General features: G+C 45.6%; 1 protein-coding gene across 7 annotated transcripts in view; it reads right to left on the minus strand.

Annotated features, from left to right (window-relative positions):
• Positions 1–14,239, minus strand: part of HOMER2 (homer scaffold protein 2) — a 104,724-nt gene that overhangs the window by 34,877 nt on the left and 55,608 nt on the right. For all 7 annotated transcript variants that reach the window (XM_067698169.1, XM_067698178.1, XM_067698159.1 and 4 more), the window contains exon 3: positions 14,054–14,185. In XM_067698169.1, the coding sequence (XP_067554270.1) occupies positions 14,054–14,185 (132 nt within the window). The remainder of the gene's footprint in view (positions 1–14,053; positions 14,186–14,239) is intronic.

Below are 14,239 nucleotides of genomic sequence, written 5' to 3' on the forward strand. Positions count from 1 at the left end.
TGCAACGTGCAGCCTAGGACTGAGTCCTCTTTTGAACAGACCAAGTAGAAGACTTCTGGGCAACAAGGAGGGAAATGTGAGCATGGACTGGATAAGATGACACCAAGGAGTTACTTTATTTATTTATTTATTTACTTATGGCTGCTTTGGGTTTTCGTTGCTGCACACGGGCTTTCTCTAGCTGCGGCGAGCGGGGGCTACTCTTCATTGCAGTGCACCGGCTTCTCATTGCAATGGCTTCTGTTGCTGCGGAGCACGGGCTCTAGGCACATGGGCTTCAGTAGTTGTGGCACATGGGCTCAGTAGTTGTGGCTTGCGGGCCCTAGAGCACACAGGCTTCAGTAGTTACAGCGCTCAGGCTCGGTAGTTGTGGCTCGCGGGCTCTAGAGCGCAGGCTCAGTAGTTGTGGCGCACGGGCTTCATTGCTCCGCAGCATGTGCGAGCTTCCCGGACCAGGACTCCAACCCGTGTCCCCCACATTGGCAGGTGGATTCTTAACCACTGCGCCACCAGGGAAGTCCAGGAGTTATTATTAATTTTGTTAGAAGTGCTGATGATGTTGTGGTTGTGGGGGAATGTGATTCTTTAGAGATCAACACTGAAGTATTTAGGCGTGAAATGTCTCGATGTCTGTAATTTACTTTAAAGTACTTCAGCAGCAATAAAAATAGATGAAGCAATGTGGCACAGTGTTCACTGTTAAATCCACGTGATGCGCATATGGGTGCCCATTATACTATGCTCTCTGCTTTCAAAAATGTTTTAATATTTTCTTAAAAGAAAAAAATTCTTAAAATCCCAGGGCAGTCATATCAATCACTGCTTTATAGTCACTGACAAGGCAACTGATTTTAATCAGCCAATACGTTGTTTGAACAGAGAACATTCTATGATAGCTAATGCTGACGTCACACAGCAAGAGAGAGCCAAATGTTGCTGAGAAACGAAAAACAGCTGGCCAAGTGGCTAGGCCACCAACAATTCTGTGGCTTTTGCTGAGAACTCTATTTCTGAGCACAGGCCGCCCTCTGAGTGCTTCACAAAGCCAACAACGATGGTCTGCTTTGGGAAACCTTGCCGGGTGATAGCCGTTGGTCCACCAAGCACCCAGTAGAGGCAGAGAAGGTCAGTGTGGCAACGCTGGCCTGTGTTGCTCCCACAGGCCTGTAAATAAAGCCATAGCTACAGGGCTTCATTTAACCAACCTAGAGCTGTCAGAGAAAAATCACATTACCTGTTGCTTAAAAGACGTGAGGTCTAGCAAGGATGGACAGAGCACCCGCCTTCCTTTTAGGGGCCCCGTAAGTAAAAACATCATGTCGTGAACTCCTTGACGGCAGGGTCCACGCTTTCCCTCTTTGCACCCTCCCCTGACACCTGGCAGAGAGCAGGCACAAATAAGTTTGTTCAGTGAATGAACAGGCTCTGGGTTCTAGATTTGCACACCTACGCCCACTTGAAAAAAAAAATCATGTCAAAGTACAGGCCAAACCTAAGGACTTAAGAAGGTACTGTGGTAAGTGTCTTGGGAGTATTCTGCCCCATCTTTCTGCTTCCTAAGCTTAACTGATTGGATCAACCTAGGAACTAGATAGAGTATCACTTGGAATATGAACATTATCCCGGAAGAGATTTTGTGCAGGCACTATAAATGCCTTTCAATCTTATTAAGACATTAAAAGATGCAACTTTTAAAAGGTATGATATTAAATGTTTTTGTGCCCCACTATCAACTAAAAGTCAAACGTGATTTGAAGAAAACGGTAATGCATGTGGTTCTCAGTAGACACACCTGCTGATGGAGTCTCCCCATGCTGTGCTTAGGAAGGTGGGGCTGGCTGTCTCCCACAAGCATCTCAATTCACCAGGCTCCCAGACCAAAAGCATTGTTCTTTACAGACGGTCCTTGTGCCTGTCAGGGTCTCTTTCTCTCAGGGTCTTACTCGAAGTTGCTTGTAAACTAGATTGGACATGTCATCAGCCAGGGTCATGCTTATTCAGTCAACAAACATGGTCTGAGCACCATTCACACCTTCAGCAAACAAAAATTTTCACCGTGAGCTGGGCCATGCCCTAGGTTAGGTGCTGGGGTGTGAACGCTGTGTAAGTATCAGATAGAGGGCGAGACTTGGGTAGCAGGAGATAGTGGCAAAGAAGTCAGCAAATAAAGCCCTGCCGGGCTTTGACAGAACAAGTTGCCTCTGGATGGAGCTTGGGGGCCTCCATTCTGTCTGTCTCCTCCTACCTGACCCTGAACATCTGGGATGACCCTCAGCTCAACTCTTGGAGACTCAGCCCAGAGCACAAACCTTCAGTTCCAATGGGCCCTTCTCTCTTTGTCCCCTGACACCCATCATGGTGGCCCCTCCAGGTGTCCCACGGTTTTGTCTTGCGTGGGCCTACTTAGTACCCTCTTCCCCTAGACCCTCAGCATAGGCACATCTACAAGGTAAGGAGTTTAATGGCTTCTTAACACACATTCTCTTGTTTGCTCCTCTCCATCCTCTGTAGGACAGGAATTCTTTTTTTTTCTTAATATTTTATTTATTTATTTATTTGGTTGTGCCGGGTCTTAGTTGTGGCAGGCAGGCTCCTTAGTTGCAGCAGGCAGGCTCCTTAGTTGTGGCATGCTCACTCTTAGTTGTGGCACGCATGTGGGATCTAGTTCCCTGACCAAGGATCGAACACTGCATTGGGAGTGCAGAGTCTTAACCACTGTGCCACCAGGGAAGTCCCTAGGATGGGAATTCTTATGTATAGTTTCCTGAAAAGAAAATGGAGTCTTAGAGAGGTTAAAATTTGCCCATGGTCACATGGCTAGTAAATAATAAACCTGAACTTGAGCCCAGATCTGATTTCCACACAATCATCCACACATCCAGTTACTTTCGGGTGTTTATAAGAATGCCAAGAGTCTTGTCCACAGCAGTTGCTAAACACTTATTGATTGGATTTTCCATTTGCAAAGAGATGCCCTTACCTTAAAATAGAATTGTACTCACTTCCTCTTTAAAAGAAAATTCTAAAAGCTTTAACTCCAAAACAGGCCATGGGAACCTTTAAGGCAAAGACAAGGCCTGAGGATTAGAACAGCAGATACAGAATGACGGGCCCGGGCGACAAGTTCTGATTTTACAGCTCTCCTCAGCTTCACTATTTAGCTGTTCTTTTTCTCAGTTACAAAAGAGGGGCAAGGAACAACTGTCACATATACGTCAAAACACACATCCTTATAGGACCTCAAGGTGACAGTGCTACTACACAGGCAGACCTCACTTTATCACATTTCACAGATACCGTGTTTTTTACAAATTGAAGGCTGGTGGCAACCCTGCATCAAGCAAGTCTATCGGTACCATTTTTCCAACAGTATTTGCTCACTTCGTGTCTCTGTCACTAATTCTCACAATGTTTCAAACTTTCATGGTGATCTGCCATCAGTGATCTTTGCTGTTACTAAAATTCAGTGACGCCTCAGATAATGGTTAGCAATTTTTAGCCACAACGTATTTTTTAAATTTAGGTATGTACATTGTTATTGTAGACATAATGCTAGTGCACACTTAATGGACTACAGTATAGTGTAAACATAACTTTTACATGCACTGCGAAGCCAAAAAATTTGTGTGACTTGCTTTATTGCAAGATTTGCTTTATTGCGGTGGTCTGGAACAAAATTCACAATATCTCCAAGGCACGCCTGTGAACAGTAACAGCCTAGAACATCTCAAAAAAGGGGAAAAAAAGGACATGTATTCTCGACTCCCAGAAATGAGATAAGACACTCGGTTAGAATGTACAGTCTTACTATGCACTCACAGCTACCCTGAGGTCCTCTTACTACTGTCAGTATACAAATGGGGCACAGATGGGTTTCGAAACTGGCCAAGTTCACACTGGGACTGAACACAGGCCATCTGAAGCCAGTGCTGGACACTCCGGGGCCCTATGATTTACCTGCTTAACTGCTACCTTAGCTAAGATGCCCAACTCTGACACTTAACAGCCTTTCAAACGCAGGCAAATGAACTGCTCTGCACCTTGGCTTCTTTATCTATGAAATGTGGATACTAATACACGGATCACTGGAGGATGAGAGATGGGGCTTTGCTGGGTGTACGATAGGGGTTCAACAGAGAGAAGCACAGCTTCTCTGGCCTTGACTGGACTTAATACCACGAACTTTAGTAAAAGAATGCCACAAAAGGGTGAATTCATTCATTCAAAAGTATTAACTAGTTATCTCTACGTGCTAGGGACTGTGCTGGGCACACTGAAATACCCAAGAAAGACTTGGTTGCTGTCCTCAAAGGAATTCTGAGTCTGTAGGGGATTTTGTTTTATATTCAAATGGGTGAGAATCAAAAGAATTTTTATCAGAAAATAAGCTTAAAATGTAACGAAGTAGGATAAGCTCTATCAGATACATTTTAGGTAAATAATCATTTAAAAAGAGGTGGCATTATGGGAATAGGCCCTACCATTTATATAAAAATTAGCTATGACAAAGGAGGAATCATAAATTAATGGAGAAAATTATTCAAAAATATGATTGAGATAATTTTGGTAAACTGAGGGGAAATGAATTTAAATCCTTAGGCGAACCAGTAGCATGATAAATCAACGATGGGTTAAAGGGGTAAGTTTTTTTTTTTTAAATCTGGATGCAAGCAGAGTTGAACATTCATCAGACTTCTGCTTGAGGGGTGAGAGGGTAATTTTCTAAACTTGTAAGAAACAAAAGAAAATCACAAAAGTGACAGACTTGACTGCCTAACAATTCAAAGCTTTTGAATATAAAAAGAAAAAAAAAAAAACTAAATCAGAAGGGAAACAACAGCCTGGGGGAAATATCTATAGATAGGCCAGTACAACAGAAAAAGGGCCATTATCTTTAGTATAGAAAGGGTTTGTACAAATTGAAAAGGAAAATATGAAAACCCCAATAGATAAATGGCAAAATTCAGGAATAAAAAATACAACAAGTAGGGCTACCCTGGTGGCGCAGTGGTTGAGAGTCCGCCTGCCGATGCAGGGGACGCGGGTTCGTGTCCCGGTCTGGGAAGATCCCACATGCCGCAGAGCGGCTGGGCCCATGAGCCATGGCCGCTGAGCCTGCGCGTCCGGAGCCTGTGCTCCGCAAAGGGAGAGGCCACAACAGTGAGAGGCCCGCGTACCGCAAAAAAAAAAAAAAAAAAAAATACAACAAGTAAACAATTTATAGAGAAGATCGTTCAGCCTTGCTGGAAATGCAAGGCAAAATCCTGAGGCACCATTCTTTGCCTGCTGAATTAGCAAACGCTAAAAACAATTATAATATCCTGTGCTGGCAAAGGTATTCCTGGCAGCCTTGTGACTGGTACAGCCCCACCGAGAAGCATTTTGGAAATATGTATCGTAAGAAAAATGTTTTTCTTACGAGAAAAAAATGTTCCTACCCACTGACCTAGTGAGATCACTTTTGGGAAACTATTCTTCAAAAATAATTGGGAATATGAAAAAAAAAAAAAAAGGCCCTCAATATAAAGACGTTAATCCTAGCATTAACTATAATCATGAAAAACTGGAAGCAATCCAGGGCACCCTGGGAGAAGGATGGGAGGTTTCCACTCACAGCCTCCAACTGCTGGAATGAAAGCAGTCCTCACTGAGCGAGGTGCCAAGATGACCGACCTTTGGTGAAAAAGCCCCTCTCTCCAAGGCTTAAGCTTTCTCATATTTCCCCCCTTATTATAAAAAAAGCACACATGCTTGTATATTTAGTAAGTATAATTTAGGAAAAAATATCTTTTTAAAACCTATAGTCCCATCACCCAGAGATAAGCATTAACCATATAAACTTTCGATTTTTTCCTATCTGTATACATGCATCCACTACACATATTCGTTAAAAAATAGAATATTGTACATCTGCTTTTATAGCTACTTTTGATATTAACGATATGATAATACTTCCATGCACTTATATGATCGTCTATTACATTACCTGAATTGCTGCACAATATCACCCTGAAGGATATACTGGAGTTTATTTAGTTAATTTCCTATGGCTGGACACTTAGGCTGGTGTTTTTGTCTTTTTGTTTTTGCTATTATAAATGATGCTGCAAGGAAAATTCTTGTAGCTAATTCTCTGGATGCAGTTACAATTATTTCCTTAGAATAGATTCCTGTAAATAAAACTCATGGATCAAAGGACATTCAAACCACAAATGTTTCTTAATATAAGCCAAATTCTCATGTCTTTACTTATTAGGATCATTTTCTATAGTTTTTAAATGTGTGGTAATAATTTTGTAATCAAAATCATCATCATCATATATTATGATAGAAAATGAAAGACTATTGTTTTATTTCATTTGTGGCTTTTTTGGCCTGGGTCTTTGAAGACCCTAGGGCAGACGCTACCTATTTGCTTATTCAAAATCCATTTCTTCTTTTCCCTTAGCTTAACAGAATCTCAATTTGTCTAGAGCAGGACATTTCCCAGGTGGTAGAGAATGAGAACTGATCTAAGCTGACCATGGTAAGACATTTGTCTGCCTCTATTTTTTTTTCCTGAAGGTGGGTGTGGGAGGGTGGCCTAGGGACCCAAGACTGATAACAGTATCCCAAAAAGAAATCTGCCAAGGGAGTTTACAGGGAGAGTTGTGGTACCACCCTCCTGCCACGAATGCAGATGTGATGGATCGAGCTTAAGAAGCCATTTTATCATCATGAGGAAAAGGACAGTCAAAGAAACAAAACACACAGAGCCCTACACCCGATATCACGGAGCCACTGTACTAATGCTGGCAACTGCCTGCCTTAGGACTTCTCTTTTGTATGAAAAGCACAAGCCCTCTTTGTTACTTGCAGCCAAAAACATTCTAACTAAAACATATCAAAAGAATGATCAATATCCCCCACTGAAAGAACAATTAGCCTTTAAATCACAAAGGTAGGAGATAGAGCAATGCTCTCACAACTACACTGAGTTAATGAAGTGAGCATCAGAACACAAATTTGAATTTGAAATGACATAACTGAAAAGGGTCAAAAGCAAATGCCACGTATGGGTCAGGGTTTAGATGGACCAATCACAGAGCACTAGCAAGTCCACCCTGGATCACTCCGCTTCGTGGCAGAATGTGTTTCCTTCTGCCTGCAATGAATGAGATGGAGACAAACATCTCAAGGTCATATGCCAGAAATCATCTACACTTTAACAACTGGTTCACTCTTACACTCGGTTCTCCTTCCTTGGATCTCTTCAGAAGCCCTTCCTTTTGTCAGAACACGTAAGTCCCTTTTCAACATTCTTCAGTAGGCTGAGGCGTTATGCCCTCTTCAGCGGGTGGACAGAGTCCCAGCTTACCTCTGGGAAAATGTAGCTCCTGTCGTTTTGGAAAGCCTATATAAAGAGCAGAAAGTGTCCCTGTAATACTTTCTGGATTTTGGTGTGAAGTGGTCCTTATAAAGGGAGCAGTAAAGACAAAGGTATCTATCTATTTTCCTCCTGGGGGGTAAAAAGAGAAGTGTTCTTAAATGAAAACACCCACACTGGGGTCCCTTTTTCTAGCCTAGTTATAGTGTTTGATGACCAATTCCCCTTTCAGGTCTGTGGGTGGTTGCTCTGTGAAGTCGAGAACATTCAGCCACAGCTGTCCTCTCAGCAACACACCTTGGGAACCCGTTAGGCCCAAGTTCCTCTGTGCTAATTGCCACTTGTCGAGAGTGCCAGCCTCACATCATGGTAATTGATCAGTGTGTGGTTAATAGCTCCCTTCAAAGGGAAGGGGACAAGTTGATTTGAAACATTCTGAAAAAGGAGACATCTGAGGGCTTCTTTGGTACGGCTTTGTGACAATGGCAGGTCACAGTCGCAAAGCGGGACTCCAATACCGCTGGAGGAGGCCGGGTAACTCGGGAAGACAGGGCACTCCCCTTTAATGATAGGACATCTTCCATCTGGGAAAAATTAGGAGTGGCCACACCTGGAAGCACGTGCAGCCCAAGGTCTCTTCAGTTCTCAGGGGCACAAAGAATGGAACTTTAACAACTGGTTCTCATTTTTGTGCTGAGTTCTCCCTCCTTTCAACTCTTTTCATTGATATGTTACCCCTTTATCCTTCCTAGCTACTTTGAGTCCCCCAAAGATGGAAGAAATTGTTCCAGGCAGCTGAGCGTAACCCTCAAACCATCCCAGGCTTCCGTGAAGAACTCCAGCCCTGCATGGGATCAGGGGCCATTGAGCCAAGGTGGGCCCAGCCAGGACCCTGTTGCTGACAGAAGCCCCCCATCTGACCCTGCCCAGCAGTCTGAGGCTTCCAGGCCTATCAGTCTGGATAGGAGACACTTGGCAGGGGAGGCATGGCTCCCACAACCCCTCTTCTCCCCACCAGGAACTTCTTCAGAGGGAAAAGGCAGGCAATCCCCAAGAGCCTCTTCAGACAGAGGCTCTGCTTAATTATTCTTTCAACAACTCACCATCATACTTGCTTCCACCTTATAGAAATTCACTCCGATCCTCACAGCACCTATTCCTCTTCCTCATTTCAAACAATGGAGTCACATCATCCACCCATCCCCACCCCAGTCTTTGCCTCCCACGTCGGCTCACCGAGTGCCACCCGTTTAGCTCCTCAGTATTTCTTAAATCTCTCCAACTCGTACACAAGCCCTCATCATCTCTGATCTGGACTAACACAAGCGAATCTGTCCTGAGGCCAGAAAAAAAATCCACCTAAAATGAAAATCTGATCATTTTTTTTCTTGGCTTAAAATCTTTCACAGGCCATAGGATAAAGTCCAGAAACTCTGGCATGACACAGAAGGCCTTCCAACAGCTGGCCTCTATCAGCCTTCCCCACCCCCAACGCCTGGGCACCTGTTAACAGTGAACCGTTTGCAGCTTCCCTCACACAGTGTCAGGATTTTGCTTGTGCTCCTCCCGTCGTCGGGAGGATGATGGAAAAGGGAAATCCTCCCTGTGGCACGACGTGGAACATCTCACTGTCCGGTGTGCACAGGAGAGGTGACCTGGAGTTGGAGTCTACACTGAACCCTGGGGAAATGGTAAAGGGCCTAGCTGCATGGGAGGGATTGGGAAGAAATCAAGCTGGAGGGGTAGTGACAAAGAGATCTGGGAAATGGCTACAACAATGGTCCCAAATCGAACCAGAGCCTGGAGATATTCACGTTCCCCATGAATGCTTGCAATGGACTGAAAGTCTGTGTCTCCCTCAAATTCATATGTGGCAATCCTAACCCTCAGTGGGATGGGCTAGGAGGTGGAGCCTTTGGGAGGTGACTGGGTCATAAGGATGGAGCCCTCATGGCTGGGAATAATGCCCTTATAAAAGAGACCGTAGGGCTTCCCTGGTGGCGCAGTGGTTGAAAGTCCGCCTGCCGATGCAGGGGACGCGGGTTCGTGCCCCGGTCCGGGGAGATCCCACATGCCGCGGAGCGGCTGGGCCCGTGAGCCATGGCCGCTGAGCCTGCGCGTCCGGAGCCTGCGCGTCCGGAGCCTGTGCTCTGCAACGGGAGAGGCCACAACAGTGAGAGGCCTGCGTACCGCAAAAAAAAAAAAAAGAGAGAGACCGCAGAGAGCATTCTTGCCCTCCTTTCATCATGTGAAAATACAATGAAAAGCTGACAGTCTGCAACTTGGAAGAGCGCCTTCACCTGACTTGACCATGCTAGCTCCCTGATCTCAGGACTCCAGCCTCCAGCACTATGAGAGGCTGTCCACAGCAAAGGAATCCATAAACAAGACAAAAAGACAACCCTGAGAATGGGAGAAAACATTTGCAAACGAAGCAACTGACAAAGGATTAATCTCCAAAATATACAAACAGCTCATGCAGCTTAATATCAAAAAAAAAAAAAAAGGGCAGAAAATGTAAACAGACATTTCTCCAGAGAAGACATACTGATGGCCAAGAGGCACATGAAAAGATGCTCAACATCACTAATTATCAGAGAAATGAAAATCAATTCTACAGTGACGTATCACCTCACACCGGTCACAATGGCCATCATCAAAAAATCTAGAAACAATAAATGCTGGAGAGGGTGTGGAGAAAAGGGAACCCTCTTGCACTGTTGGTGGAAATGCAAATTGATACAGCCACTATGGAGAACAGCATGGAGGTTCCTTAAAAAACTAAAAATAGAATTACCATATGACCCAGCAATCCCACTACTGGGCATATATCCTGAGAAAACCATAATTCAAAAAGACACATGCACCCTAATGTTCATTGCAGCACTATTTACAATAGCCAGGACATGGAAGTGACCTAAATGTCCGTCAACAGAGGAATGGATAAAGAAGATGTGGTACATATATACAATGCAACATTACTCAGCCATGAAAAGGAATGAAATTGGGTCATTTGTAGAGACGTGGATGGACCTAGAGACTGTCATACAGAGTGAAGTAAGAAAGAGAAATACAAATATCACATATTAACGCATATACATGGAAACTGGAAAAATGGTATAGATGATCTTATACCATTTTTATGCAAAGTAGAAACCGAGGCACAGATGTAGAGAATAAATATAAGGATACTGAGGCGGAAAGCGGGGTGGGAGGAACTGAGAGATTGGGATTGACATATATACACTACTGATACTATGTATAAAATAGATAACTAGTGAGGACCTACTGTATAGCACAGGGAACTCTACTCAGTGCTCTGTGGTAACCTAAATGGGAAGGAAATCCAAAAAAGAGGGGATATATGTATATGTATAGCTGATTCACTTTGCTGTACAGTAGAAACTAACACAACATTGTAAGGCAACTATACTTCAATAAAAATTAATTATAAAAAAAAAAAAGAACCGTGAGAGGCTGTTGTTTAAATACCCAGTCTATGGTATTTTGTTATAATGGCCTGAACAGACCAAGACAACGCTCTTCTGAAGCCTCCACCCTCCAGCAAAAAGAATCCTTAGAACTAGGGGCAGGAAGGCTGCTCTATGGGTACCCAGTCATTCTCTTCCCCAGGCAGCCTGGCCCTTGCTCAAAAGGCTTAGGGACACACTGGCCTTGGTGCCGGGGAGAGAATGTGGCATGGCCTTGACAATACCTACTCCTGTCATGGCCACCCTGACCTCTGGCCCGGTTGAGTATCAACTGCCAACAGCAGTGGCCCACCCTGAGGCCCTGATTCTGCATCACACTCCTAAGTGACCAGCCAGCTCCCTGGTGGAAAGCTGATTACGCAGGGCCCTTCCTCCAGAGCACACAGTAATTTACCCTCACCAGGACAGACGTATACTACGAACTGTCATGCCTCCCGGCCCCCCGACTCACAAACTTACTTAATGCCTTCTGTACCACACAGCACCACCTCCAACCAACCAACCAACTTCTCTGCAAATGAAATGAAGCAAGGTCTACTCGTCACGGGATTCTTGGTCCTCCCACAAACCTCATCAGCAGAAGCAGCAGGCCTTCCAGAACTCTGCTGTGCTGCCCGCTAGAACACCACATCTGGCAGAGTTGTGGGACGTGATGCTTCTCCTCAGAGCCTCAGTCCAGGGACTGAGGGATCAGGGATGGAGATGACATCTCCCATGTTTATACCCCACGAGCTACCCTTAAGATTTCCGCTTCCTGCCCCATGTTGCTGAGCCCTGGCGATCTGGAGACTTTAGTACCCAGGAAAGGATGCTTCTAGGAGTGGGTGGCCTAAGAGGATGTGTGGCGTGCCACCAGGCCATTTTGGGTTTCTTGGGCTTCTAGGGAACAGCATCCTCATAGGTGGGGATGCAGAGGAGGACAGACTGTGGGGTACCCTTCCTTAGGGGGCTTGTTTGTGGCTGGGTCTGTGGGCTGGAGGCCTCCTTAGAAACGTGCGTGTGTGTGTATGTGGTGTACAAACACACATGCACACACAGTGGACAAATGAAAGATGCATTTAGCAAGTTCCTGCCAGGGTGGCTGCCTGATTCATCCTGATCCCCCTGTGAAAACAGTCCTTAGTGTACACAGGGAACCCAAGCAACCAAGTCTGTACTAAGCAGCTCTGTCAATTCCCCAGGCGTCTGGAATTCCGTAAGGCCCTCTGGGGACGGGACCACAGCTCTGCATCCTTGGTGCCCAGCATGCTGTTGGCACAGCAGGAGCTCAATAAACACCCGCCCAGCAGTCAGTGGGACAGTCAAGGCAATGGTCTAGAACTCCTTTAGCCAAGATTCCCAAAGTCAGCCTGGCTCCAGCCCTTCCTGGATTTTCAACTCTCTCTTGGATTCCTTGAGATACTCTGATAGTCTTCCAGTAAGTTCTTGTGTCACATAAACTAGGCAGTCTTGCTTTTTGTTTTTGTTTTGTTTTTTTGGCTGCATTGAGACACGAGGGATCTTAGTTCCCCGACCAGGGATTGAACCCGGGTCCCCTGCAGTGGAAGCGCGGAGTCCTAACCACTGGACCGCCAGGCAAGCCCCTAGTCAGTCTTGCTTTTAACCAGTACATTTTCAATACCTACACAGGACTCTCCACCATCCTAAAAGGAAGCCTATTCTCCTAAAACAAGCTTCTGGCCCCTTCCATCGGCCAGGTGAGGCCTCTCAGAGGTGGTCAGTTTGTTTCCTCGGTCCTTGGGCTTCTCCAAGTCTGTGGTCAGTCATGCTCTGCTCCTTAACACCTTTTTAACTATCCACAGAGCGTGTCCCAGACCCCTTGGAAAGCAAAGCAAAGCTATAAACGCTCTCCCTAGAAAAAAAGCAACACACACACAAAACACTGTGTGACATTTTAAGGGTTGTGGGGGCTCCAAGTTAAGAACTTATGATCCTGTGACATATAGGAAATATATATCTTGTCTTCCTCCACGGTTCCTGGCTCACAGCTCCTGAGCGCTAAGAGCAATGCGAGCATCTTTTGTCACAGTATTTGGTCTCTTGTCCTCAGTTCTGAGTTCAGAGCCATAAAGGTGAAATGGGTATCTTATTATTCATAACAAGCTCCTTTCTGTCAAAACTGGGTTTATGTCAATGAGGTGACTTTTGTTTGCAAAGGACCTAAGGATGGGGGGGCTGGTTTCCAGGGGAACCAATCATGAATAGAGGGGAGGGGAGAGGGCTGGAGGCTGAATCAATCACCAGTGGTCAGTGATGGAATCAATCATGCCTAATTAATAAAGCCTCCATAAAACCCTAAAAGGAAGGGTTTGGAGAGCTTCCGGGTGGGTGAACATGTAGAGATTTGGGGAGAGTGGCAGACTTCAGCAGGGGCGTGGAAGCTCCGTCCTTTCCCCATACCTTGCCCTAGGTCTCTTCCATCCAGCTGTTCCTGAGTTATACCCCTTTATAATAACCTGGTAACCTAGTAAGTAAAATGTTTCTCTGAGTTCTATAAACAGCTCTAGCAAATTAATTGAACCTTAGGAGGGGGTCACTGGAACCTCTGATCTATAGCTGGTTAGTCAGAAGCACAGGTGACACCCTGGGCTTACAACTGAAGTCTGAAGTTGGGGGGATCCTGCAGGACTGAGCCCTTCACCTGTGGGATTGGATGATTCCTCCAGGCAGGCAGTGTCAGAATCGAGTTGCATCGCAGGACACCCATCTGGGGTCTGAGAAGTGCTTGGTGCTTCGGGGTACCCCTCCCGCCCCCCACATGCATGTTGGAAATTGGGAGCAGAAACCTTTTAAAACTCTTACTGAGCGTGAGTCACCTTACTCCCCCTCTCTGAGGGCTCCAACCAGAGTCAGTGACACTGATGGCTGTCAGACACACCCCACCCTGGGTGCAGGGGACCTGGGGAAGGAAAGACTGGCAAGGCTGCGTCCTGAGGCTACACCTCAGGCTGTGAAGCAGCATTGTCAGAGATGTTTTCCTTCTCTAAACAACATCTCCATTTTCAAGGAAACTGATGTTTCTAAAAGGTCATCTGGTTTGGCAGCCCTGCAGCGCCAGAGGGGAGAAAACTGAAGGCCAGAGAGGAATCTGCTCAACCAGTAGAAGCAGCACCGGATCCCTCAGCAAGCAATTACCTACTGAATGAGAAGAGCATTGGACGCGGCACCCACGGCGCTGCGGGAAGGACCACATTACCTTTGTCAGCTGCTGCTCCGAGGAAAACCCCAAACCAAACACCGTGTTGGCTCTGCTGTCGGCCCACTGCCCAAATTTCTGCGATGTTTTGGTGAAAGTCATATTGGGTGTGATTGTGCTGTTTATGATCACCTGCAGCGAAACAGCCCAAAGAGTCGACATTTAAACACTGAATTAGACACCAGA

This window comes from Pseudorca crassidens, chromosome 1 (genome assembly GCF_039906515.1).
Source record: "Pseudorca crassidens isolate mPseCra1 chromosome 1, mPseCra1.hap1, whole genome shotgun sequence".
NCBI lineage: Eukaryota > Metazoa > Chordata > Mammalia > Artiodactyla > Delphinidae > Pseudorca > Pseudorca crassidens.